This window comes from Puma concolor, chromosome C1 (assembly GCF_028749965.1).
Source record: "Puma concolor isolate L17-30 chromosome C1, mPumCon1.1.hap2, whole genome shotgun sequence".
NCBI lineage: Eukaryota > Metazoa > Chordata > Mammalia > Carnivora > Felidae > Puma > Puma concolor.
The window spans coordinates 216,873,011-216,897,425 of record NC_141674.1 but is presented as its reverse complement, the minus strand read 5'-3'; the positions used below and the strand labels follow the sequence as shown (position 1 = coordinate 216,897,425).

Sequence of the window (24,415 nt, the reverse complement as noted above, 5' to 3'; positions counted from 1 at the left end):
TGGGCAGGGTCCAGAGGGGACGCCTGAGAAACTGCGGGGTCTGGACTCCAGCTCCGTAGGACGGACCTGTAACCCTGGGGCTCTAAGTCCATGGTCCTCAGGGGCCACGCCTCCCGCAGGAGGGGCAGGGAGAGCGTCTGAGCCAGCCCAGGGTCAGACGTGGCACCGCTCAAGGCCCCGTCCTGAGATACGTCGGTGGTGGCGAGGCGGGCATGGCCCGGGGGCTGTGGCTCCCTGTCCGGGGCGCCCACCTCTCCATGGGCAGGGGCTGCCTCAGGAGCGATGTGAGGACCGTCTCCTGGTGGTAGTGCGCCAGCAGGAGGATGCCTTCGATGAGGAGACGCCGCACTTCCGGGTGGTCCGCCACAGGCAGGTGGACCAAGAGGGCACCCAGGATCTCAGCCACCTGGGGAGGGGCGGGGCATCACCGGCACAGCCTGGGCCCCCACGGCGTCTGCCCTCCCCCACCGCACACCCCTCCTCCAGGGACTCTCGCCCAACTAGACAGCGGGCAGGTTAAACCACCAGCTCATCTTTTGGTCTCTTCCCGGATTTTATCATGTCTTCTATGTAGGGGGCAGTATGCTCGGGGAGAGAGAGCCACGGGTGTCTGGCCCACTGGCCACTTACTAACCGGGCTACCTTCAGCGTGTCTCTTTCTCGTTCCAGAACTCTACTTTCTCCTCCTCTTTACAACCAAGGGTTTGGGGAGGCTTTCTCGGAGAGTGCAGCCGGGCCCTTACGTGTCCCTCTAGCCTAGGCGCCCCGGGCAGCCCCAGGCCTCAGGTGGCCCAGCCACAGCTCTGCTACCTTGTCCTCCAGCTCCTTGGTCCGCCTCTGGAGGAAGGTGCCTATCCAGGTGACGGAGGCCTTGTCATGCCACAGGTCCATGGCCCCGATGTTCTCACAAAGCTTCTGGATGAGCGAGACCACCTCGTCACAGTTAAACTGCATGCAAACCACCTAGGACCAGAGCACAGCCCTCCTGGCGTTCAACAACCAAGTTTCAGGCCAACGCCCTGCCCCCACTTGTCATCGCCGATGCCCCCCTCTTCCGGCCGACACCGCAGCCCCAGCCCAGGCCCCCGCCATCTCTCAAAACATCGCCAGGGCCTCCTACCCGTCTCCCTGCCCGGCATCTCACCGGCCCCCTCACCAGCCCGCTCGGGATGTTACTCCCCCACCTCAAAGACTCACAGCTCAGTCCAGCTTTCACAGGCTTCTTCTGGAAGGTTCCCCAACCTCTCCCACACCTCACCTACCCGACGCCGCCCACCCCACCTGAACTCTGCTCAGGAAGCTTCACCCGAACGTTGCCCATGTTTCCTTCCCTCAAGCTGTGCCCTGAGCCCTGGCGCCCCGTGACTTCATCCTGCCTCCCCCCACAGGCCCCCTGCTCCAGAAAGCCACCTTGGCCCCCTGAGGTGGAAGTGACCCCGCCCCTCTGCAGCTCTGAGAGTTTGGGGGTCTAGTGTGCCCATGGGCCAACACCGCTGTGCAGGATCCCGAGTTTAATTCTTCCTGGGGCCCCTCCACCCTCAGTGCAGCACATCATAGGCATGGAGACGAGGTAGGTGGGGACTGTGGGACCCTTAAGTACCTATTATGTGCCAGGCATCACAGCGGGGAACTTACATATCGCACACCGTTTAGATACAGAGGGCGTGGGTTGGACCAAAAGCCATGGGGACTGTGATCCCCTGGAGGAGGATGAAGCCTGTGTGGCCAGGCTGAGCAAGGTCCCAGGCCTCAGACATGGTCCAGGCACTGGAGTCCAGCCCAGGAGCCCACACGACCCTCCCAGCGTGTCACCTTGGCGATTCTGGAAGATGCACTGAAAATCTCCTCCATGTCCAAGCCCTGGAGATCCTCCTTACATTTTGCAAGCTCCAATTCCTCGGAAGGGCCCCACAAAGAGCAGGTCTGGCTTGCTGCGGGGAACACAATTTTAGACACGATCAGAAGGACAAAGGACCCACCCACAGGCCACGTCAAAATGGCTTCCTGCCCTGGCCCATGGGGTTGGGGTTAGGGGCTCCCTGGCTCTGAGGGTCTGGACCACTGTCCAGCATCTGAACATCCCATCTCTTCTTGCCTTTGCTTTCACTGCCCTGTCTCCCCACACCACCTCTGCACACAGCTCAAATGCCTGCTTTCTGGGAGGCCACCAACTAGTGAGCCAGAGGCAGAGTCTTCCCTTCTGAAGGTCACCACCCCGCATGTGCCCCTGAGGTCATGTCTGGCCGCTTCTGCTGTGTCCTTGGTATCTTTGAGCTGTCGTTTTCCCAGCGAGGCCCCTTAATACCCAGGACATGCCCTCGGTGAGTTGTGCCAAACCAGGGAGCCTCTCCCTCCAGAAACTTCCATGGCCTCTCAGCAAGCTCTGCATCCCCTCCATTGCCTCTGCTGGTCACCCTTGTTTGTCTATACAGAGAGGCCATGCTCCCCTAGGATAGCCCCACAGCTGACACCCCTCCCAGCCTCAATGTCCTCATGTCTCCGTACCATGAAGATCCAGCAGGCTGGACAGGACATCCATCGAGGCCATGCGGGTTCTTGTGTGTGAGTCACAGGTGCGAGGGGCAATGAGTCCAACCAGTGTGCCAAACTGCCCCAGCTTCAGGGGGATCTGAGGGACAGGAGACCTCAAGGCTCACACCCTCTGTCCATCCATGCACACCAGGGGCTGCCCAGGGGTGGCATAACGGGCAACCAGAGAGGGTGAGCCCTGCTCAAAGGTACCCCAGCGGGACCCCTGGAGGCAGAGCAGCCAGGATCCGACGGTTCTGGCTCAGGACCTGCCCCTCCGGCTGCAGGCCCAGGCTCTATATCAGGGCACCTGCCTTGTTCCTGTAACTGAAACCTGGGTTCAAATGTGAACTCCCCCCCCCCGCCCGGCCCCGCCAACCTAGCTGTGTGGCCTGGGCAGGCTGCTTAGCCTGGTGCCCTCGTGTTCCTCATCTAACGGAGCCTCCCGTTTCAGGGGATGTTGTGAGAATTATGTCAGAAAATCCAAGCGATGCCTTCTGCACAGCGTCTGGCCTCAAACCTAGCATGAGGGTAGGCCCCGGCCTTGCTTTCGCAAGTTCGAGCCCGGCGTCGGGCTCCACGCTAACAGTGCAGAGCCCGCTTGGGATTCTCCCTCTCCCTCTCTCTCTCTCTCTCTCTCTCTGCCCCTCCTGCACTCTCTCTGTCTCTCTCAAAATAAATAAATAAACTTAAGAAATAAAGTGTTCCCTCTCCTCAGGGATCGAGACGGGAACTTTGCTGTGGGTGCCAGAGCAGCAGGCTGGGGGATCAGTGCCCCGGGACTCACGCAGACACCGGCGCTCTGCACGTGGATCTGCAGGAGGTGGAGATGGAGGTTCATGGCCTTCTCCCGCTCCCCTTCTCTCTCCGACAAGATCCACTTTCCCAGGAGCTGTGGGTAGAGCCCAGAACACAGAAGGGGACATTAAAATCCCAAGGCCAGCCTTTCCCAGCTGGCTATTGCCTGCCTCGTCTCTCCCACTCAAGACTCTGACTTCCAGAGGTGTTGGGTGGCTCTGGATACTTCTGCCTCTCCTTCCGGGCACCCCTGCAAGGGAGATGCGGCTGTGGACAGAGAGTCCACAGTCCCCAGCTATCTTCACCAAGATGGCGCCTGGCTGATGTGTTCGGCCTTGTTCCAAATGTTTGCCTGCAGGTGAAGGAGGCAGGATCGTCGCCCACCTTGCACCCCAGGGCCTTAATGTTCACACAGGCAGTAGCAGTAGCAGTGCATGAGGCCAAACTACTACAACTCGGAGGAGAAATACATCGATGGTGAGATTCCGAGACCTCAGTACCTCTTTCTTAGAAACTGAGGAACAAGAAGATGGAAAATCAGGAAGGATAGAGAAAACTTGAACAACACTACCAACCAGCTTGGTCTAACTGATGTTTAGGAACACTCCACCCAACACAATATACAGGTGCACACAGAGCCCTCACCAAGATAGACCATACTGTGCAACAAAATAAGTCTCGGTTGATTTAAAAGGATTTGGGGCACCTGGATGACTCCGTGGGTTGAGCAACTGACTTCGGCTCGGGTCATGATCTCGCAGTCAGTGGGTTCGAGTCCCGCCTCTGGCTCTGTGCTGACAGCTCAGAGCCTGGAGCCTGCCTTGGATTCTGTGTCTCCCTCTCTCTCTGACCCTGCCCCACTCACACTCTGTCTCTCTCTCTCTCTCTCTCTCTCTCTCTCAAAAATAAATAAACATTAAAAAAATGTTTTAAAGGATTCAAATTATACAAAGTATGTCTTCAGACCACAACGGATTTAAATTAGGAATCAAAAACAGGAAGATCTCTGGAAAGTCTTCCAACATTTGGGAAGTTCTAAATAACCCACGGGTCAAAGAAAAAATTAAAAGAGAAATTAAAATGTATTTTTAACTGAAACAAATGGGAACACAACGTATGAATATTTGTAAAATGCAGCAACAAAGAACAAAGTCAGTGCCTCATACTATCTGATCTTGGTCATAAGACTTATTATAACTAACATTACAGTAATCAAGATAGGATGACATTGGTGTAAAGACAGACAAATACATCAATGGAGCAGAACAGGTACCAGATACAGACCCACACATACATGGCCAATTGATTTTTGACAAAGATGCAAAGATAATTCAATGGACAAAAGTCTTTCCAACAAATGGTTCTGGAACAACTGGTTATCTGTGTGTAAGCAAGCAAACAATTTTTTTAATGTTTATTTACTTGTTTTTAGAAAGAGCATGCATGCATGTGAGCGCAAGCAGGGGAGGGACAGAGAGAGACGGGGAGAGAGAAAGAGAGAGAGAGAGAGAGAGAGAGAGAGAATCTCAAGCAGGCTCCATGCAGAGTTTGACTTGGGGCTTGATCTCACAATGCCATGAGATCATGACCTGAGCTGAAATCAAGAGTCAGACACTTAGCCGACTGAGTCACCCAGAGGCCCCCAAACAAATTTTGATCCATACCTCACACCATATACAAAACCGAACTCAAAATGTTTCATAGACTTAATTATAAAACTGGAAACTACAAACTTCTAAAAGAAAATCTTTGTGAGCTTAGGTTAGGCACAGACTTCTTAGATATAACACCAAAACCATGATCCATTACAGAAAACAAATGATAAATTAGATTTCATCAACATTTTAAAGCTTCTGTTCTTCAAAAGACACTATGAAATCAATGAAAAATACATCACAGACTGGGGGGAAATATGTGTAAATCACATATCTTATAAGGACTTGCTTTCAGAATATATAAAACCTCTGAAAACTCAATAATAAGAAAGTAAACAACCCAATTTAAAAAAAAACTAGCCAATGCCCTTCAAAAATGCCAATATTATGAAAGATAAAGAAAGACTGAGGAATTTTTCCACATTAAAGGAGATTAAAGGGACGTGGCAGCTAAACACATTGGGTAATCCCGCTTAGAGCCTAGATGGGGGAAACACCTATTGGGGATACTATTGGGACAATTTGTGAAATTTCAGTATTGGCCATCGATTAGAATACAGCATGGTATCATCAACATGAAACCTCATGATTTTTATCATTGTACCATTGTTATATAAGAGGGCATTCTTGTCCTTGATGTTTGCAAGTAACTCTCCATGGTTCAAAAAGTGTGTGTGTGTGTGTGTGTGTTTGCGTATGTGTGTGTGTGTGTGTGTGTGTGTGTGTGTGTGTACAACAAGAAAGATAAGGGAAGAGAAAGAGAGATAAAGAAAATGTGACAACTGGTAAGAACTGTGAATCAAGGTGTGAAGGGTATACAGGAGTTCTTTGTACTGTTTTTGCAACTTTTCAGCAAACACGAAATTTTATCAAAATACAGTTACCGAAACAATTTTTAACACATACCCCCATTTTCCATAGAATCTGGCCCTCAGACCAGCTTTCTGGGGGGCGTGGCCATCCCTGGCTCTTGGCCCTCCACCAAGGAACTCACATGTACCATTTCCTGCAGCCCTTTGGGGTCCAGCTGCCTCTGCATGAGGCCCTCCATCAGGTGTTCCAGGGCCTGAAGCGCATTTGCGTACAGGGTCTATGGCCAAGAGAGGAGAGCACTGGGCAGCAATGAGGGAGTGTGCACAGCCACCCACCAGGACTCTGCAAGGACCCGTGCCAGGGCTGAGAAGTATGAAATGATCTGAAAACCACCCCTTTACCTCTGCTTAGACTGGGTTCTTTACACCCAAATTCTCATGTGACACACAAGACCACCTCTGAAGAGGAACCCATTTTCCAAAGGAGGAAACTGAACTCCCAGAATCCAGTTCTTCTGACTCCCCATCCAGGACCAGGACTTTGAGGCAGAAATGGCTACCTGTCCACAAAAGATTTGTCCTCCTTCTCCACCTTGTTGCTGGGAAACAGCCATCCAGTCAGGAACTACATTTCCCAGCACCCCTTGCATCTAAGCATAGCCATGTGACTGAGTTCTGGCCAATGAGAAGCGGGCGGAGTGGCTCCTACATCCTCGACACCCTTTCTCGTTCTCTCTTCCTCTACCGGATGTCAGTACCCACAGAGACCTTGGGCCACGCATGGAAGATAGTGGGGCCTCTGCCAGCCTCGGTTCCTGAATAACTGCACACAGCAGCTCCCTCTCCACCCCCACTGCCAGCTGGACTTGACTTGAGTGTGAAATAAATCTTCTTGTTAAGTCATGGAGATGTCAGGGTTTACCTGTTACAGCAGCTAGCATTACTTTATACTAACTAATAGAGCCTACTGCACTTTGCTGCACTCACAGGTGGTTAAGGATGGTGGGCTCTCAGCCCTGCCCAAGTTATTGGAAACTTCTAAGACCTGACCCAGAAAATGAGGTGGCCCAGAGGGACCTACCTGAATGGACTCATTGTCCTCTAGTGGGGGTTGAAGAGAAATGACAGAGTGAATACTGATATCCATCAGTTCATTGTTTTCCTCTGTGGAGTAGAAAGGCTTCAGACTGCTAAGGGAAGAAGAAGTGGACAAGAGGGGTGGTCAGAGGGGGACTGAGACCCAGCCACCCCACTGCTCAGTCCAGGGTGCAGAGGCATGTCACAGAATGAGGGAGAGACCAGCTTCCTCGGTTGAGGGTACAGGCATGCATCCCTCCCCAGGTGCCCTGGCTTCACCCGGTCGCCAGTATCCAGTGACTGTGTCTGCGATCGATGGGGAGACCCAGGGACCCAAGGCCAGCTCTCTTTCTTGTTGCCTGCTCTCAGCCTCTCCCTCTCCTGCTCGGAAATATTCCACTGCTACTCCCTGGCTTTGACCATGGACTCTGCCTCAGAGGCTGGCCCTGGCCCAAGGGCTTTCAAGCGTAATACCTGCACCAGCGGCGGCAGAAACATCACCTTGGTGCTTCTTAGAAATGCAAATTCTCTGGCCCTACCCCAGAGCTACTGAATCAAAAACTCTGGAGAGGAGCCCAGCCGGCTGAGCTTTAGTGAACTCTCAGGGGTGGTAGCTGGCTGCCCGATGGGCACCCTTCTCCTACCCCTTCATCAATAGTTCCCAAGCCTAGGTGCTCACTAGCATTACTTGGAGAAGCTCTGAGGTACCCAAGGGCCACAACCAGGCTCTAGGGATCCTTATTTAAAGGTCTGAGGTGGAGCCAGGATATCGGTATTGTTCACAGGTCCCCAGCTGGCTCTATTGTGCCTCCCTGGTTGGGAGCCGCCATGCCATTTGAACTTTAAACTACTGCCCCCCAAAGGGGTCCGACATTTCACCCTGCCGGGACCTCCAGCTCCTACCCAGATCGTCTTCTTTTGTGTAAGCCCAGGTCAAAAGCCAGATGCCAATGCCTTCTGATCTCCCCTGTTGTATCAACAGAATTGCATCTTGTTCATAGCCCTTTCTTCTGGCCTCAGATTTTTTTTTGTTATTGCTGTTCATCCACAAATACTCAGCTCTGACCCATGATTCCTTCTGCATGTGTTCATCTTACCTCCGAGTCCCCGAAGACAGGTGTGTGAAATTTATTTCAAATCTGCCTACGTGCTGCCTCTTCAGGCAACAGGTGGTTATGAGACTTAACACTGCATCTGCCCCGACGGGTGCGGAATTCCCAGAGACCACCCGGCCACTCTAACCACTGATGTTCCATAACTTCTTCCTTTTCCCTACTTCCCCACCAGTGAATGGACAGCTCCAGGAGGGCAAATCTCAGGTATTATATTACTTTGTATTAACTGCGTCAGTACCGTATCAATAAATGAATTCCTTGACCCCACCCAACCCAACTAGATGGCCCAGCGCACCAGGGCTGCTGCCCGAGACCCCTGCTGCAGAGGCAGGGAGGCAAAGCGGGTGTGGCCCCCCAAGGAACACTGAAGGGTGGTCTTGGACTTTGCCTCTCCCCACGGAGACACCCGGGCCGGAACAGGGGCCCAGCTCACCTCAGGTGCGAGAGGGCCTCTATCGCCATGGTCCGCACAGGAGAAACCAGGCTGTCGGTGGGTTCCGCCTTGATGGTGGCCTGCCCGGCACAGCAGGGCGGTGAATGAGCCACCCAGAGCCCACCAGAGAGGACAGTGAGTGTGGGGGGGCTAGTGTCCAAGGCCTGGCACTTTGTGGGGTGCGGACACCCATACCACGTTCGCTCTTTTCAGGATCACGTGGCCTTTTAGCATTTTCGGGGAGGCAGCAAAATCTGCTGTGAGAAGGAGGGGGGCTCCAGACAGACCAGAACTTCTCGCTCAGGCCCGCCACCTGCTCGCCGTGCGTCCCTGGGCAAACTGCCTCCCCCGCCTGAGCCGTCACGTGTAAAACAGTGCCCGGCTAGCGTGAAATGACACACGGATCGCTGCCGGCCCAGAGTGGGAGCAGGCGTGTTCATTTCCTTCTCGGGGCCTCCTGTTCCACCCCACGTCACTTCCCTCGGGCACAGCTTCCAAAGCAGCTGCGGTGCTTTCCAGGGGCCCAGGGCATCGTGAGGGAGTGGGGAGGTCTGGGGATGAAGGGCTGTGGCTCCCACAACTCTATCAGCCTCTGTCGCGGCTTCTTGCCTTTAGGCAGTTGACATTTTCTAGATCTTACTGAAGTTCTGTGCAAAACAAAGAGCTTTAAGACCTGCCTGCGGCCGAATCCAGGTCCCCCCTGTGGAGAAACACACGGGGCCACCACGGGGCAGACCCGGGGGCCCTCTGTCTCCCAGCCTGGAACCAGCTGCTTCCAGGCACCACAGGCTCCCTGGCCATCAAACCCTTTGTCAGATAGACAGATATGGTACTCGGAACTCCTTCAGTTGGCTGGAAGCGGAACTGAGACAGGGAGGGGCTTCAGTGACCCCCGCGGCCCCCTTGTCCCTCAGATGCCCTCAGGGACTCTGAAAACCTCTGAGCGAGGGGAAGCCGGTCAGCAGTCAGACCCCAAAACCACCCGGGAGCAAGGACGCCTCTCACCCGACTTACTATTATAATGCCAGTGAGGCTCATCTTTTGGGCAAATTCAAAGTCCTCCAGGTCCTTGATGTTCCCGATGGCATCGGTGACCTGAACCACACTCTTCAGGAAGGCCATTTTGAGACAGATGTCCTGCGCCCAGACCAAGAAGAGGGAAAGGAGGTATCACGTCGGGAGTGAGCCCAAAGACTCAGGCTGCCGAAGCCACAGCTCTCATAAGGACCCCGCCACGGCATGAGGACACTCCTTCCTCTGCGCCAAGGAAGAGGCAGAGTCAGGGGCACCCTGAGAGATGGCAGGCCTCGTTCTGTCCCTCGGCCGCCTTGCCCGAGCTTCTGCCACAAGGCCAGGGTGCCAGCCAGGTGCCGGACAAGGCACAGCGTTCTGAAAACGCCACCTCCCTCAGCCCCCCTAAGAACAGCAATGCCGGTCAGCTCACACCATTCACCCGCCAGGGGCACCATGCCCTGCGTGTCGCCCAAGAGACACGTTGAGATAAAAATCTAAGTTGAGATAAAAATCGTTTTCGCCTTTACGGCATGGGCGAGCCTTGAGGACCTGAGGCTAAGTGAGATAAGCCAGCCACAAAAAGGCAACCCGTGCGTGATCCCAGTTAAACGCGACGCTTGTGGGTGTCACTTCAGAGAGACGGAGAGCGGGACGGGCGTTGCCAGGGGCTGGGGAGAGGGGGCGTGGGCATGTGTTCAGCGGGCCCAGAGTGGCCGTTTTACGGGACAAAGAACTCTGGAGAGGGCTGGTGGACTCGGCTGCACAATGATGTGAGTGTACTTAACGCCCCCCAACTGCGCACCTTAAAAATGATGACGATGGCAAATTGTGTTATGCGTATCTTGCCACAACTTCAGAAACAATAACGAAATAGCTTTTGCTCCCTTCTGTGCTTCCCCCTCCTTGCCATTCCAAGAAAGTAGCGAGCCTCTCTACATCCCTGAAGACCCCACTCCTTGTCTTGGGTCAGATGCCGGGAGGGGAGGGGGCAGAGGCGAGGGCTGAGGGAGAGAGCGAGGCCGGGAAGAGGGGGCACCTGTCCCGTGACTTCCGGGACCCATAACCGCCCACTTGGCACTGCGGTGGGGAAGGCTGTCCCCTACCTCCCCCTGGAGCTGAGAACACCCAGTTTGAAAAAATGGGCTTCCCCAAAGCTGGGTGTCAGGTGGGACTCCTGGTGCCTACTTGGGGTGGGGGGCGGGGTGCTCGGATTACAAGGCAGGTGGCTCTCAGCCAGCCCGGCTCTGGGTGGGGGGTGCGGCCTCCCAGGGTTACCTGGCAGCTGCTGGAGAAGTGGTGAATGATCTTAGTGGTGATGGGGGTGTCCACGTGGGTGAGGAGCATCTGGGGGTGGCAGTGCGAGGCCACGCAGCTGTACATGACCATGAGGGCGCCCTTGACCGTCTCCCGCCTCCAGGGATGGTCCTTCTGCGAGCCCAGCCAGAAGAGGAAGAACCACCGGCGGGGGGGGCGGGGAGGAGACGGGGTGTCAGGGTTCAGCTGGCCACCCCAGCTGCATGTGAACAGTCTCCGGTCACATGACCAAAGGAGCCGCTGAGTCAGCAGAAGGCGCTTCCACTGATATCTTGAAACGCTCATTCATTCACTCATGCATTCAACACACCTTACTGAGCTCCTACTCCTTGCCAGGCCCTGCTCTGGGCCAGGGGTTGTCGTGATGCCGGAATGAGGTGCTACAGGCCACCGAACCCACCACGGAGGGCGCGCAGGGCTGCCCGTGCCCTGCCAGGCCTCAGATACGAATCCACGTCTCAGATCCCGCTTTGTGGAGAAGCTGGGGCAGGAGCCTGGGATGCTCATGATTCTCTCCATCCAAACTACCAGACGCCCGGGGCGAGGGTCCTGGGTCAAGGCCAAAGCCTGAGGCATCGGTGACTCTGGATGGTTGCCTACTGGGGCCTCAGCCAACCTGTGACCCTGCGGCAGAGGGGCCCCCTCGAGGGGTCGGCCCACGGGCTGCCTTGGCCTGGCTCCTGGCTTCTCGGCTCAGTGGCCGTCTGCATGCTTTTGGACAAGCTTCAGTGCTCTCTTCTATATGACAGCGGGCATGATCGCCCTGCACCCCAGTGCCATTGACCCGTGGAAATACCTACACTGAGTGCTACCTGAGCAGCCTCTTCAGATCCAGTGAGTATGGGTGAGGCCTGGGACTCTGAATTCCCATCAGCACCCAGTGCTGCTCTGCAGAGCCCACGGTGGGCTAGCGCTCCTTTGTAATATCTGGGCCCTGAAAGGACGCACCCTGAAAAGCTTTGTTGGGGGGAGGCCTCCGGATGTCAGTCATTTTGGGGACAGGTGATACTGGGGGGGGTTTGCTACTGAGATCTAGCAGGTACCTTGGCTGGTGCTGAAAGCACTGGTCTATGCGACCCCCAGAGACTTGACTGTGGAGCGAGGGTGCCTTACCCGCCAAGCCCCTATCTGCCAGGACTGTTCTGACTCCTGGATCCTCTCCTCAAAGTCATGGAGCACATTCAGCACTGTCTTCACCTGGCCACGGGCACACAGGCCAAAGCACAGAATCACGCCCTGCGGGCAGACACAGCCAGCGGGGGTGAGGGCAGCGGGCAGCGGCCAGAGGAGGAGCCCCCCACACGTACACACACACACAAGCACACGCATGGACGCCCCCATGCACACACAGGTCCACACACAGAGACACACACACACACACACACACACACACACACACACACACACACCAGTACACATATGCATGCATGCTCATGCACACACAAGCTTTCACGCATGTGCCCATATCCCCGAGGGACCAGAGGGGTCTGGTGGATGGGGGTGGGGCCGCAGGGCACCCTCACCTCCCGGTCAAAGTCGTTGCCATAGTCTGTCTTGTACAGCAGCTCCAGCAGCAATGTCTCTACCTTGTCAGCCTCCAGGCCTGTGGCCAGTGTGAAACCCAGGGCCCGATACAGAAAGCCCTGGAAAGGCACAGGAACAGAGGGAGCTTCGAGCCTCTCTACTCCACCCTCCAGGGGTTGCTGCCGTGGAGAGTTCCCTACGTAACACTCTAGATTTCTTTCTCTAATGCACAGATATCTCTGCATTTCGTACATTCTTTGAAATAAACATCGAGGTTATTCTGGAGCGTCAGACTGTTTGCGGGCAAGCGTATTATAAATAGTGGGGACCAAATTTCCCTCCTATGGAAGTCGAACCAGTTTCAACTCACACTAACCAATCTAAGAACACCGATTTCCCCACATTCCTCTGTCACATAGGATGTTACCAGTGAGAGACAGACCATCCACGTTTTCTTGCATTTCTTTGATTTTTTAGCCGTGCTGATCACCTTTGCACATTCTCATGATCCAGTCCCTGAATCCCTGTCTGTATTCTTTCCCCATTTCCATTGGCTCATTTCTCCTGTTTTCTCTTTTATTTGTAAGAGTTTTGTGTGTGTATTTGGAAAAATAACAAAAACAAACGCATTATTTCATTTAACCCACACAGCATCTCTAGATTGTAAATGCAGTTGCTGTTTGGGGAGATGAAAAACCAGGTGGGGAGGGGTACAACCAGGATATAAAATCAAGCCTGGTCTGGGGCGTCTGGGGCACTCAGCCAGTTAAGCATCTGACTTTGGCTCAGGTCATGATCTCGCAGTCTGTGGGTTTGAGCCCCGTCTTGGGCTCTGTGCTGACAGCTCAGAGCCTGGAGCCTGCTTCGGATTCTGTGTCTCCCTCTTGCTCTGCCCCTCCCCTACTCATGCTCTGTCTATCTCTCTCAAAAATAAACATTAAAAAAAAATTTTAATAAAAAGGATATCTGTCCTTGAATTGACATCAGATAAGATCTTATACCTGCAAATTTATGTTTAGCTATAGAAGACTATCTGTAAGATACACTTGTTTTTTGTTATTTTACATACTCCCCTACAAAGGCTATCTATTTGGATAAACATAATTTTTGGCTGACACCTGTAAAACCTTTTCTCAGACATCTTCATTGAGATATAATCCACACACCATAAAATCAACCCATTTAAGGTTTACAAATTTAACGGTATATTCACAGAGTTGGGTAACTATCATCACAATCTAAATTTAGAACATTTTTGTCACCACCCCCCCAAAGGAAATCCCTTGCCCGTTAGCATCGCTGGACATTCCCTGCAGCTTCTGGAAACCACAGATCTACTTTCCATCCCTAAAAAGATGCCTATTCTGGACATTTCAAGTAAACAGGATCATATAATATGTGGTCACTTGCATTCCTTTGCATCTGGCTTCTGTCACTTAGCATAATGTCTTCAAGGGTCATCCTTTCTGTACCATAAATCAGTACTTCATTCCTTTTAATGGATGAACAACATTCCATTGTATGGATAGACCATGTTTTGTTTTTTCTTTCATCCACTAGTGGACATTTGGGTTGCTTCTGTGGTTGGCTGTATGAATCACACTATGAACATTTATGTATAAGTTTTTGTGCGGATGTATGTTTCCACTTCTCCTGAGCATGTACAACTAGGAGTAGAATTCCTAGGTCATATGGTAACCCTATATTTAACATTTCAAGGAAATGACAGACAGGTTTTCAGAGCCGCTGCCCCATTTTCCATTCACACCAACAATATCTGAGTGTTCAAATCTCTCCGCATTCTTACCAATGCTTCTTGTTGTCTGTCTTTTTTCTTATAGTCATCCTAGTGGGTGTGAAGTAGTATGCCCTTACGGTTTTGACTTGTGTTTTCCCTAATGGGAATAATCTCGAGCATTTTTTCACGTACTTATTCACTCTGCATGTACCTTCTTTGAAGACATGTCTGTTCATATCATTCGCCCATTTCTAAACTGGCCTGTCTTTTTGTTACTGAGTTATAAGAGTTCTTTATATATCCTAGATACAAATCCCTTATTAAGAACTTAATCTGAAAATATTTTCTTTCATTCTTGGGGCTGTCTTTGCACTTTCTTGATGGTTTGATTTTCAACATAAGAGTTTTTAGTTCTGATGATGTCCAACTTAATCTATTTTTCTGTCATCGCTTGGGCGTCTAGTGTATCTATCTAAGAAGGCCTTGCTCAAAATCAGTTGACAGTAAATGTGAGGTTTGTTTCTACACTCTCGATTCTATCACCTCACTCTGTCTGCCCATCGTTATGCCAGCACTGCATTGTCTTGTTCCCTGCAGTGTTGTGTAAGAAGCATTGAAATTGCAACATTTGAGCCCTCCAGCTTTTGCCTTTCTTTTAATCATAATATTATTTTGGCTATTCTGGGCCCCCTGTATTCCCACATGACTTTTAGGAGCAGCTTGTCAATCTCTGAAGAAAGAAAAAAGAAGGAGAGAAGGAAAGAAAGAAAGAAGAAGGAGAGAAGGAAAGAAAGAAAGAATGAAAGAAAGAAAGAAAGAAAGAAAGAAGAAAAAAAGAAAAAGAAAGAAAGAAAGAAAAGAGAAGAGAAGAGAAGAGAAGAGAAAAAGAAAAGAAAAAAAGCCAGCTGGGTTTATGACAGGAATCACAATGAACATGTAGATAGATTTGGGGAGCATGCCATCTTGACTATCTCATCTTCCAGGCCATGAACACGGGATCCTTTCTGTTGATTGAGACCTTCTCTGATTTCTCTCAACTATGTTCACAGTTTTGTAAAAACCTTTTTACAACAAAATACACATACGTGGTCATGAGCCAGTAGCTGGATGAGTCGGATGTGTGGAATAACATCCGGCAATCTACCGGTGGGGGTGGGGACAGTTGGGAGTCCAGCTCTAAACCCAGCCTGCCCACTCTTTCTTCCTTTGTCCCCCTCGCAGCCTCATCTTCTTCACAGCCGAGTTAGAACTCAGCCACCCCTTTAGCCTTCCATGGCTCAATGTCACCCTCACCATTTTCACTATTTCCCAAAACCTGCTCACACATCTCAGCCCTTGCCTGTTGGACTCTGCTAGGAGACCACTTCAGGTGGAAAGTGAGATGAAGGGTGGGGAAGATGGTGACTGGAGAGGAGGCCCCAGCTTCAGCAAAGCAGGCTTTTAAAGAAAAACAACACAAAGCAAGAAACAAAAACCCACTGACTTAAGCCACCCACCTCTCCTCCCAGAACCCTGTGGACAGCTGCAGGTACAGCTGAGCTCACCCACAGTGTGGGACTCCATCCCACTGTCCCTGGTGTCCCCTCCCTGTCTGAACTGTCTTGACGCTGTGAGGACAAACCTTCTCCAGGGAGGGGCTGTCAAAGCTTTCGATCTGGTTGCTCAGCTCTTTGCTCAGACGCAAGCTCCAGTTGGAACCTCGAGTCTTCTTAAGGGAGTTTCTCAGAAACTGAGGAGACAGAAGATGTAGGTGGGCAGTGCCCAAGGACCCCAGTTCTGTTCTCTCCCAGGCTGCGGGAGGGCTGTGTGACCTTGAGTCACGGTGACTCACCCTCTCTGGCCCCCTTCCCCAACCTCCAGACTGCTCGACCCATCGAACCCTGATCCCGTGAGCCTGGGGAACAGCTGTGGCTTTGATGCTGGAGGGAGGAGGGTCACCCCGTGCTGCTTTCCTGAACACACGGTTCCCCAAGTTGGAAGGCTCTCTGTTCTCCCCTGCTGGCAGACACAGCCGTGGACGTGCCTGGTGCTCCCCAAGTCTTCTCGGACAGAAGGAGAATGTGTCCTCCAAGGACTCCTAAACTCCCCATGCCGACCCCACCGAGGGCCCTCCCGTGCACCCTTCCCCTTTCTCCCGGCCCGACCTCAGCAAGCTGGATCATGTCCTCACCTGAATTAGCTTGTCCTCCCAGGTCTTCTGATTCCAAGTAAACTCAGTATGTTCTGCAGAAAGAAGGCCCACATGTGCTACTTTCTCCCACTGCTCCCTTCTGGGGACCCTTTCGTGGGTCAGGCACTCAAAGCCCTCCACGGATGGGCTCAGCACATGCTGCCATCCCCTCCCCACTTCAAGCCAGGTGATTAGTACACCAGCAGGCACGCGGGGACGGGGCCCCCGGGCGCCTCACCTTCCAGGTACTTGACCAGCAGCGGGATCTCCAGTTCCCACACGTCAGCCATGGCGGGCGCGATGCTCTGGCTCAGGGTCCTTAGGAGGTTGAGCATGGCTATCCCACGGCCCTCCCCCTTGTAGGGGGATGACATCAGCACCTGGGTGGGGGACGCCCAGATGCCAGTGGGGCAGGGCAGCCCCCCACCCAGGCACTTTGTTCCCAGAAAGAAGAGGGGCAAGATCATGGGCTTTCTCCCCACCCCAGGCTTCTGCAGAGCGTGGATTAATGCCCAGAGTCAACATAAGGAGCAGAACGCGTGCGTGCAAGGCCCCCAGGGGCAGGCGGGCCCTTGGCAGTGTCCTGGGGATGCGCTGGGGCTGCTCAGAGGCTGAGCAGAGGAATGTGGGAGCACGTTCCCACCAGGTTCCTGGGCATCCGAGCACAGAGCCCCTGCCACATGTACCCAAGAGGAATCAAAGGGACCGGGAAAGCTCTGTCCTGCCAAGTGTCTAGCTCCCTCCTCCCTTGGGGGGGCTTTCAAGAGAGAGATGCCACGGGCCCTGGCCTCAGTCTGCCCAGGGCACAGCCTGGGTGAGCCACTCACCAGGAGACGGGCTAGCAGTTTCTGGGGCGCGGGCAGATCCACTGAGGAAGAAGGAGATGTGACCCTGCTGAAGCTGCCCGGCTGATACTGGGAGACACCCCATGCTCCCATGCCCCTGTGCCCCTGAGAAGGGCTTGCCCTAGAAGGTACTTTCCTGAAGCTTCCCATTGCCCCCAGAACAGAGGATGGGTTGGCACAGGGACCAGTGATAGGTCCATAAAGAACATCATTTTAATTGGTTGATCCTAGGAAGAAGGGAGAATTGCGCTTTGCGCTGGGGCTTAGAAGACATCGGCGGCGGGGCGGGGGGGGGGGGGGGGGGGGTGGTGCTAGTCCAGAGCCCGGGGGAGGTCATGAAGAAGACCCTTCACCATTTGCCGTCCCTGGGTCCTAAAGGGCTCCTAAAATCACACCCACCACCAGCAACGCCCATCCAGCAAAGCCCCAGCCCCACGAGAACAGCCCCCTTGGAAGAGCAGTGTCACTCCACCCTTAGGTGGGGCCAGTCACTTCTTGGAGAGTCTGACATGGACAGTGCTGCACTGGGGTTACAGACGACTCCCATGGGACCCAGACAAGTCACATGTGGAGAAAGCCTGAGCCTCCATGGGTGAGGTCCTGGGAGGGGTGCAGGGGGAAGGGATGTGAGGAATGACCCGCCAAAGGAAGCTGGCTCCATTTCAACCCCTCCTCAGATATGCTAAGGGCCTCCGGCCTGGCTGTTTGGACTCCTAGACGCTTCCTGGGAAACGGGGAGAGAACACACTCGGAGACACGGAGTGACCGGCCCGCCCAAGCCCCCCAGCCAGCACAGGGACGCTGCCCACCGTGCCTGCTCTTGCTGGCCACGCTGGCCTCCACATCCTTGGTGCGCGGCTGGTGTTCCACCAGGTTTGTGAGACTGATGCAGATGGGAGTCAAGGCCTCGGTGTGATCTGTCTCCATGATGTAGCACAGGAGCCGCAGCCAGAACTCCTGGGTTGGGGGCAGGGGGGCAGGATCGGTGGGGGCATCCATGGCCACACAAGATCCGTCAGGCCCGCCCCACGGTGCCGGCCTGTGAGTCCAGGACTGGCTCTAAGCAGGTGCCCCCTGGGCTATAGCCACCGTGAATCTTCTCACTCTCTCTGTTATTCAGATAAGCTGCCCCCGGCCAGGGAGCGTCCAGCCCAGAGTCTCACGGAGTAGACAAGGATTCCCTCCTGATGCTATCAGGGTAAATTTTTTCCTACTTTTGGCCAAATCACACTGTATGGCAATGAAAAGTTGACACCCTTGTTTCCCTCTTAAGCTTGTGATCTCCTTGGGGTTACACGGAGCCCTCGCAGTATAAGCCTTCGTGTCTTCACGTGCTAGGAACTCACTGGATGCTTGTGCAATTAAACAATTAAAATCATATCTACACACACACACGAACACCAGGGCTGCAGGGGCTTTAAGGTAATAGACGCATTTCTGGCAATAAGTCAATGGATACCTATTGAGGCCCTCTGCATGCCAAGCACTGCCTTAGTGTCTGGGGGACTAAGCTCCCATCAAGGACCCAGCTCTGGAACTGGACCTTCAAGGACAAGAGCTCGGGTGGTGGGAAGATGGAGGCCCTCCGGGGCCCCCAGGCAGCGGGACTGGGAGAAGAAACAACACAGAGCTCTGGGCATGCGTCATTGCCCTGTCCGCCCCCTCCACTCTGAGCCTGGTGTGGGACCCACACAAGTCAAGCTGTCGGCTGCAGGGTGACCACTCACATTGGTCATCCCACTGACGGAAGAGGTTATGATCCGCACGGTGTCCATGGTGACTTTGTGGACCATCTTCTCCTCCAGGTCCCTCTGATAAAAGCTCTCCCGGCGATTTGTCTGGAAGGCAGAACCGAGGGGTCCCTGCTCGCGGGCGGGTGCCCTGCAGCCTTCGGTGTGGCCTCCTCACCCCCGTGAGGCTCCATGCCCTGGAGCCAGGTCTCCAGGGTTTTCTGGATTCCCTGCCTGGCGTGACTGCGCCCACCCTTACCTACAGCTCACTGCGTCTCTGTGCCTGTGTCATGAACGCAGACTCACGCAGGTTCGAGCACAGATACACCAGGCGGATTCTTGCCTCAGTGCTTCGGAAACCACTTCCAAGGCCCGGCTGCGCCATGGTCTGCATATCAGGGCCACTCACCAGTTTGTAGGTGGAGAGAGTCAGCTGCACAGACACGTACTTCAGGCCCCAGCCTTTGATCCTGTCCTGGTAGCCAGACAGAGCCAACTGGCCGATGATGCGGAGAATAGCCATCCTTACCTGTGGGGACGGGCAGCAGACAAGCCGGGGACTGGGATGGGCTCCGGGGGAGAAGGGCTCAGCATCTAACGCCGAATCCCGTGACCTGAGACGGCCAGGAATTGGGGGTGCTCTGGGCGGGAAGGATACTCAGGGCTACCACCCACTCTGCCCCCCACCCCCTGCCTCGTCCAGGGGCGCCCACTCTGCAGCAGGCCCACCCAGGAGCCCTATCTGAGCCTTCCAGAGACAGGGAGCACACTCCCTTCTAGACAGGCTACTCCCTTCTCAGGCAGCCCTGGAGGGGACAGCCTGACTCTTATCCTGGGCCCGCCCAGGCTTGGGCTCATGTTTGCAAAACCCTACATGGGGGCAGCACAGAACAAACCTGTTCTCTCTTCCCTTGACGGCCTCCACATTTTGAGAACAGCGCAGCCTAAATCTCCAGCCCAAATCCCACCCAACCCCCCCCCAGGCCCTCTAGACCCTCGCCCTCCTGGACCTACGACCAGAACTGAAGCTACATTCCAAGGTGGCCGTGGCTACAGTGGAGACTGGACTGTGGGGTTTTGGGGGCCTTTATTTGGAGGGCGCAAGGTGTGCGTCTTTCGAATTTCAAGTTGCTTTCTTCAAATGCAGTAAAGGCTACACAAAACCCTCAGGCAGCCACGCAGCTCTGGAGGACGCCGGATTCACCCAGCCTCTCCTCTGTCCAGGGTGCTGGCTGGGCCCCTTCATCGGGCAACTCCAGGTCCTTGAGGAGAGCTGTGGTCCTGTTCCCGTGGGCCTCACACTCCTCCAGCCCTACTCAGTGCTGGCCAGGAAGCTAGGTTTTCCATCAAAGAGCCTCCAGCAGGCCGCCCTCCCCACAGAGCTGGAGAGGAGTGAAGGCCGCCCACCGGACTTCCCTCCGCCGCCCCCCTCAGAGTGCCCCGAGCCCCATCCCCTTCCGGGTGTCTGCCCCCGTTACCTTGAAGCGGGTGTCAGAGAGGGTGGTCTTGACCACCCGGATGGCCAGGTAGACGTTCCTGACATTCATTCTGGGCTCTGAAAGAGGAACACCAGCCTGGAGGGCCACCAGCCTCAGAGCTGGTCTCTGAGGAGATGCCCGGGGACTCCCAGCGAGACCCCCAGAGCAGCAGGCCTGCCCCCCACCTTCTACCAGGAGCCAGGCATCAGCTGGCTCGTCCACGTCACGCCTCCTGAGAGCCTCCGACTCCCACCGCGGCTCGGGGCCGCCTCCCTCAGAGGCCTCGCTGGCCACCTCCCTGTCCTCTCAATGTCTGTCCCACCCCACCTGGTGCCAGGGGAGAGCATGGCTTTTATGCCTCACAGCTTGGCCTCTGCTTTGTGATTCTCATGGAACCCAGCCGGACCCTCCTTGAGGTGAGAGCCCCACCTACTATCACTTTAGCACCTTTAAGTGGGCACATGGTGGGCTGGGCACACGGTGGGCATGCATAGACCGTTAAGCACAGCAGGGCAGAGCCTGGGCTCTGGTACCAGGCTGCCTGGGTTCAGACCCTGTGTCTGCCACAACGTAGCTATGTGACCACAGGTGAATTCCTCAGCCCCCTGTGCCTCAGTTTCCCTACCTTTAAAATGGGGATAACAACAGTACCTCTCTCACAGAGCTTCTGTGAGCAGTAATGACAGTACTTGGCACACAAGAAGTGCTTTGGAAGCGTTTGTTAGTCATAGAATTGCGGACAGCCGATTGGGGGAGAAGGAAGATTGACAGAGGTAAGACAGAGGGGCGCCTGGGTGCCTCAGTTGGTTAAGCATCTGACTCTTCACCTCGGCTCAGGCCGTGATCTCGCTGTCGTGGGATCGAGCCCCGCAGTGAGCTCTGTGTGGACACCATGGAGCCTGCTTGGGATTCTCTCTCTCCCCCTCTCTCTGCCCCTCCCCCTGCCAAAATAAATAAATCAACTTAAACAAAAGAGAGAGAGAGAGAGAGAGAGAGAGAGAGAGAGGTAAGAGAGAGCCATGAGAAGATTCCGGAGAGGTCCAGTGTGGACAGAATTGCAGTCGGGTGCTCGGGCTCACAGTACACTCAAGGCTACATGTTACTACAAGTCAATGCTGGTGGAAAAGTAGAGGGCAACCAAGCACTAAGAGAGCAGGTTCCAATTTTGAGTTTTTATCTGCAAAATAGAAACTTTTTTTCTGATTTTAAAAATAACGTGTGTTCCTTGCAAAGTTAAAATAAAAGGTAACCACTCAACAGTTTGTGTCCTACACTCACTCAGGCAAAACTAAGCATGTAGATTTCTTGCAAGTAATCAAGATCATGTAACACCCTACCCCCCACACCATACTATCACCCTCAATACAGAGAGGGCTTCTTTCCCATGAAAAAATACAGATTGACTATATCCTTTAAGGTTGATGTGTGTATACTATTCTTCATTCCAGAAATTCCCTATAGAAAAACATTTAGGTTGTTTCTGACGTTTTGCTTGTATGCACGATGTGGTAATGAACGTCATTGTCCAGTTACCTTCGGGCAATTATATCCTTCAGACAATTGTCAAGAAGCTGGACTGTTGAGCCCAAGTTTTGGTCCCTATCCAACTGAACATCCAGAATGCTTTATCAACTTACACAAGAAGCTAGTTTCTTTTTTTTTTTTTTTTCTAGCACAAGGATTAGCAAAGTATAACCCGCAGGCTAAATCCAGATCAGAGCCCATTTGTGTAAATAAAGTTTTATTGGAACATAGCCCCACTGTGCAGTTTATGACTGCTTTTACACAGCCGAGTAACTGTCACAGAGACCATATGGCCTATAAAGCCGAAAGTATTTTTACTTTCAGGCCTTTCACAGAAAAATGGTGAGGCCAACTCTAGTCATTATTATCTCTGTCCATCAGATAAATCTGCATTTTTTTTTTTTTTAAGAGAAAGGTTCACTGTCAGCAGAACGTGCTTCATATAAAGTTGCCGAGTCTTGTGCACTGCACAGGGCACTCAGCTGAAGGACTGAGCAGGAGTGGCCATGCTCTCCTCACCAAATCATGAACCTGCCAGGCCACGTGCTCCCAGCGAGGGATGTCTTGTCCCAGTTCACACAGAGGCACTGTCTGAGCTGCTGCCTCAGCTGGGGAGCTGATAACAAGGCCAGGGTTCTAGTTTGGGCTTAGGGATTCAGAATCAGGAGTTTCGACTATGATTGGGCATTGGGACAGTGGGGCTTTGGGGCTATGCCTACATCATATAACTAGGCCTTACATAAAGCCTTTGATTTAGTTTTTTTTTGGGGGGGGGTAGTTCTAAGATTCAGATTAAAAGTTGGAGGGGTGCCTGGGTGGCTCAGTCGGTTGGTTAAGCGTCCGACTTCGGCTCAGGTCATGATCTCACGGTCCGTGAGTTCGAGCCCCGTGTCGGGCCTCTGTGCTGTGCTGACAGCTCGGAGCCCGGAGCCTGCTTCTCTCTGCCCCTCCCCCACTCACGCTCTGTCTCTCTATCAAGAAATGAATAAACGTTAAAAAAAAAAAGTTGGAAATTCAGACTCAGGTGGAAGCCGGGATTCAGGGTTTGCGGACACAGCTGGGGGTGGGGGGGGTCACAGTGCTGGTTAGGTTCAAGCACAGAAAATGCGAGGCAACAGACAGCCATGACCCCTTGGCCCAGCCAGCGATGTCAACAAAAGAGGAAATGACCGAGTTCCAGATATGTGTGAGACCCGCTTCCCCTGACTCCCGCCACACCTCCTGGTCCTGCTCACCAGCTGCGCTCACTATCGCCCTAATCAGGGTCAATGTCCCCACGCGGATGGCCTCTTGGCTCATCTCCATCTGACTGAGGAAGAATTTCATCAGCTCCTTGGGGTAGGACCGGGCTGCAGGGGGGAAGGCTGCCTTAGTCATACGCCCCCTGGGCCAGACAGATGGAGCCAGAGGAGGCAGCCCTGGGGGACGGGGACTCCCGGGGGCGGGGGGGGGGGGCAGGGACTCCCCCCCCCCCGCCAGGCTCACAGGGGACCTGGGGGAGCCTCACCGAGGGCTATGAAGCAGTGTACGATCTCCGCCAGGTTTTGGCTGCTGTACTGCTGCTGGGCAGGAGCCTTGGCACACACCTGGGGAGGGGGCGTGCAGGGAGGGTGGTGAGACGACAAGCAGAGACGGGATGCAAGCACGGGGGCGGCCCGGCCGTGGCAGAGCTGCGTGGGCAACCAACGCCTCCCAGCCCCCGTGGGATACGGGAGCCAGATGAACGAGACGGGGGCTCCACAGCCACGCCACCTGCCACCGCCCACTCCCCACGGCAGCAGCCCGAGAATGCTGGTGCCCCGCCAAGCTCGCGGCCTCACCTGGACGTGCAGTTCCGTGAAAATGGTGTGTAGTTGCATTTGGGGGACGGGGGTGTTGGTGGTGACGGACGTTTCCAGGATCTGCCTCAAGACCTGCAATGAACGGGCCGATGATTCAGGGTCAGTGAACTCCGGACTCTTGTGGCTCAGAGGGGCCCATCAGCCGGAGGTATCAGCATCCCCCCCGGGAGCTGGCGGGAAACGCAGAGGATGTGGAGAAACGGGGACCCTCTTGTACCATTGGTGGGAATGCAAACTGGTGCAGCCGCTCTGGAAAGCAGTGTGGAGGCTCCTCAAAAAATTAAACATAGACCCACCCCATGATCCAGCAGTAGCACTGCTAGGAATTTCCCCAAGGGATACAGGAGTGCTGATGCACAGGGGCACCTGTACCCCAATGTCTATAGCAGCACTTTCAACAATAGCCAAATTATGGAAAGAGCCTAAAAGTCCATCAACTGATGAATGGATAAAGAAATTGTGGTTTATATACACAGTGGAATACTACGTGGCACTGAGAAAGAATGAAATATGGCCCTTTGTAGCAACATGGATGGAACTGGAGAGTGTGATGCTAAGTGAAATAAGCCATACAGAGAAAGACAGATACCTTATGTTTTCACTCTTATGTGGATCCTGAGAAACTTAACAGAAGATCATGGGGGAGGGGAAGGGCAAAAAAAAGTTACAGAGGGGGAAGGAGGCAAACCATAAGAGACTCTTAAATACTGAGAACAAACTGAGGGTTGATGGGGGGCGGGTGATGGGGATTGAGGAGGGCACCTGTTGGGATGAGCACTGGGTGTTGTATGGAAACCAATTCGACAATAAATTTCATA

General features: G+C 53.8%; 1 protein-coding gene across 3 annotated transcripts in view; it reads right to left on the bottom strand.

The window, feature by feature from the left end:
• The window catches only part of MROH2A (maestro heat like repeat family member 2A), a 45,315-nt gene that overhangs the window by 9,316 nt on the left and 11,584 nt on the right, over positions 1-24,415 (bottom strand). For 2 of the 3 annotated variants that reach the window (XM_086719991.1, XM_086719989.1), the window contains exons 9-31: positions 23,577-23,669; positions 23,264-23,342; positions 22,992-23,105; positions 20,233-20,309; positions 19,164-19,283; positions 18,752-18,862; positions 17,834-17,981; positions 17,007-17,047; positions 16,418-16,559; positions 16,180-16,232; positions 15,631-15,738; positions 12,271-12,390; positions 11,861-11,983; positions 10,709-10,861; positions 9,434-9,556; positions 8,420-8,499; positions 6,876-6,984; positions 5,977-6,072; positions 3,317-3,421; positions 2,506-2,629; positions 1,813-1,931; positions 811-963; positions 252-406 (exon numbers count right to left, since the gene is read on the bottom strand). In XM_086719991.1, coding sequence (XP_086576117.1) covers positions 252-406; positions 811-963; positions 1,813-1,931; positions 2,506-2,629; positions 3,317-3,421; positions 5,977-6,072; positions 6,876-6,984; positions 8,420-8,499; positions 9,434-9,556; positions 10,709-10,861; positions 11,861-11,983; positions 12,271-12,390; positions 15,631-15,738; positions 16,180-16,232; positions 16,418-16,559; positions 17,007-17,047; positions 17,834-17,981; positions 18,752-18,862; positions 19,164-19,283; positions 20,233-20,309; positions 22,992-23,105; positions 23,264-23,342; positions 23,577-23,669 — 2,546 coding nt within the window. The remainder of the gene's footprint in view (positions 1-251; positions 407-810; positions 964-1,812; positions 1,932-2,505; positions 2,630-3,316; positions 3,422-5,976; positions 6,073-6,875; positions 6,985-8,419; positions 8,500-9,433; positions 9,557-10,708; positions 10,862-11,860; positions 11,984-12,270; positions 12,391-15,630; positions 15,739-16,179; positions 16,233-16,417; positions 16,560-17,006; positions 17,048-17,833; positions 17,982-18,751; positions 18,863-19,163; positions 19,284-20,232; positions 20,310-22,991; positions 23,106-23,263; positions 23,343-23,576; positions 23,670-24,415) is intronic. The other variant, XM_086719990.1, reaches the window with a different exon arrangement.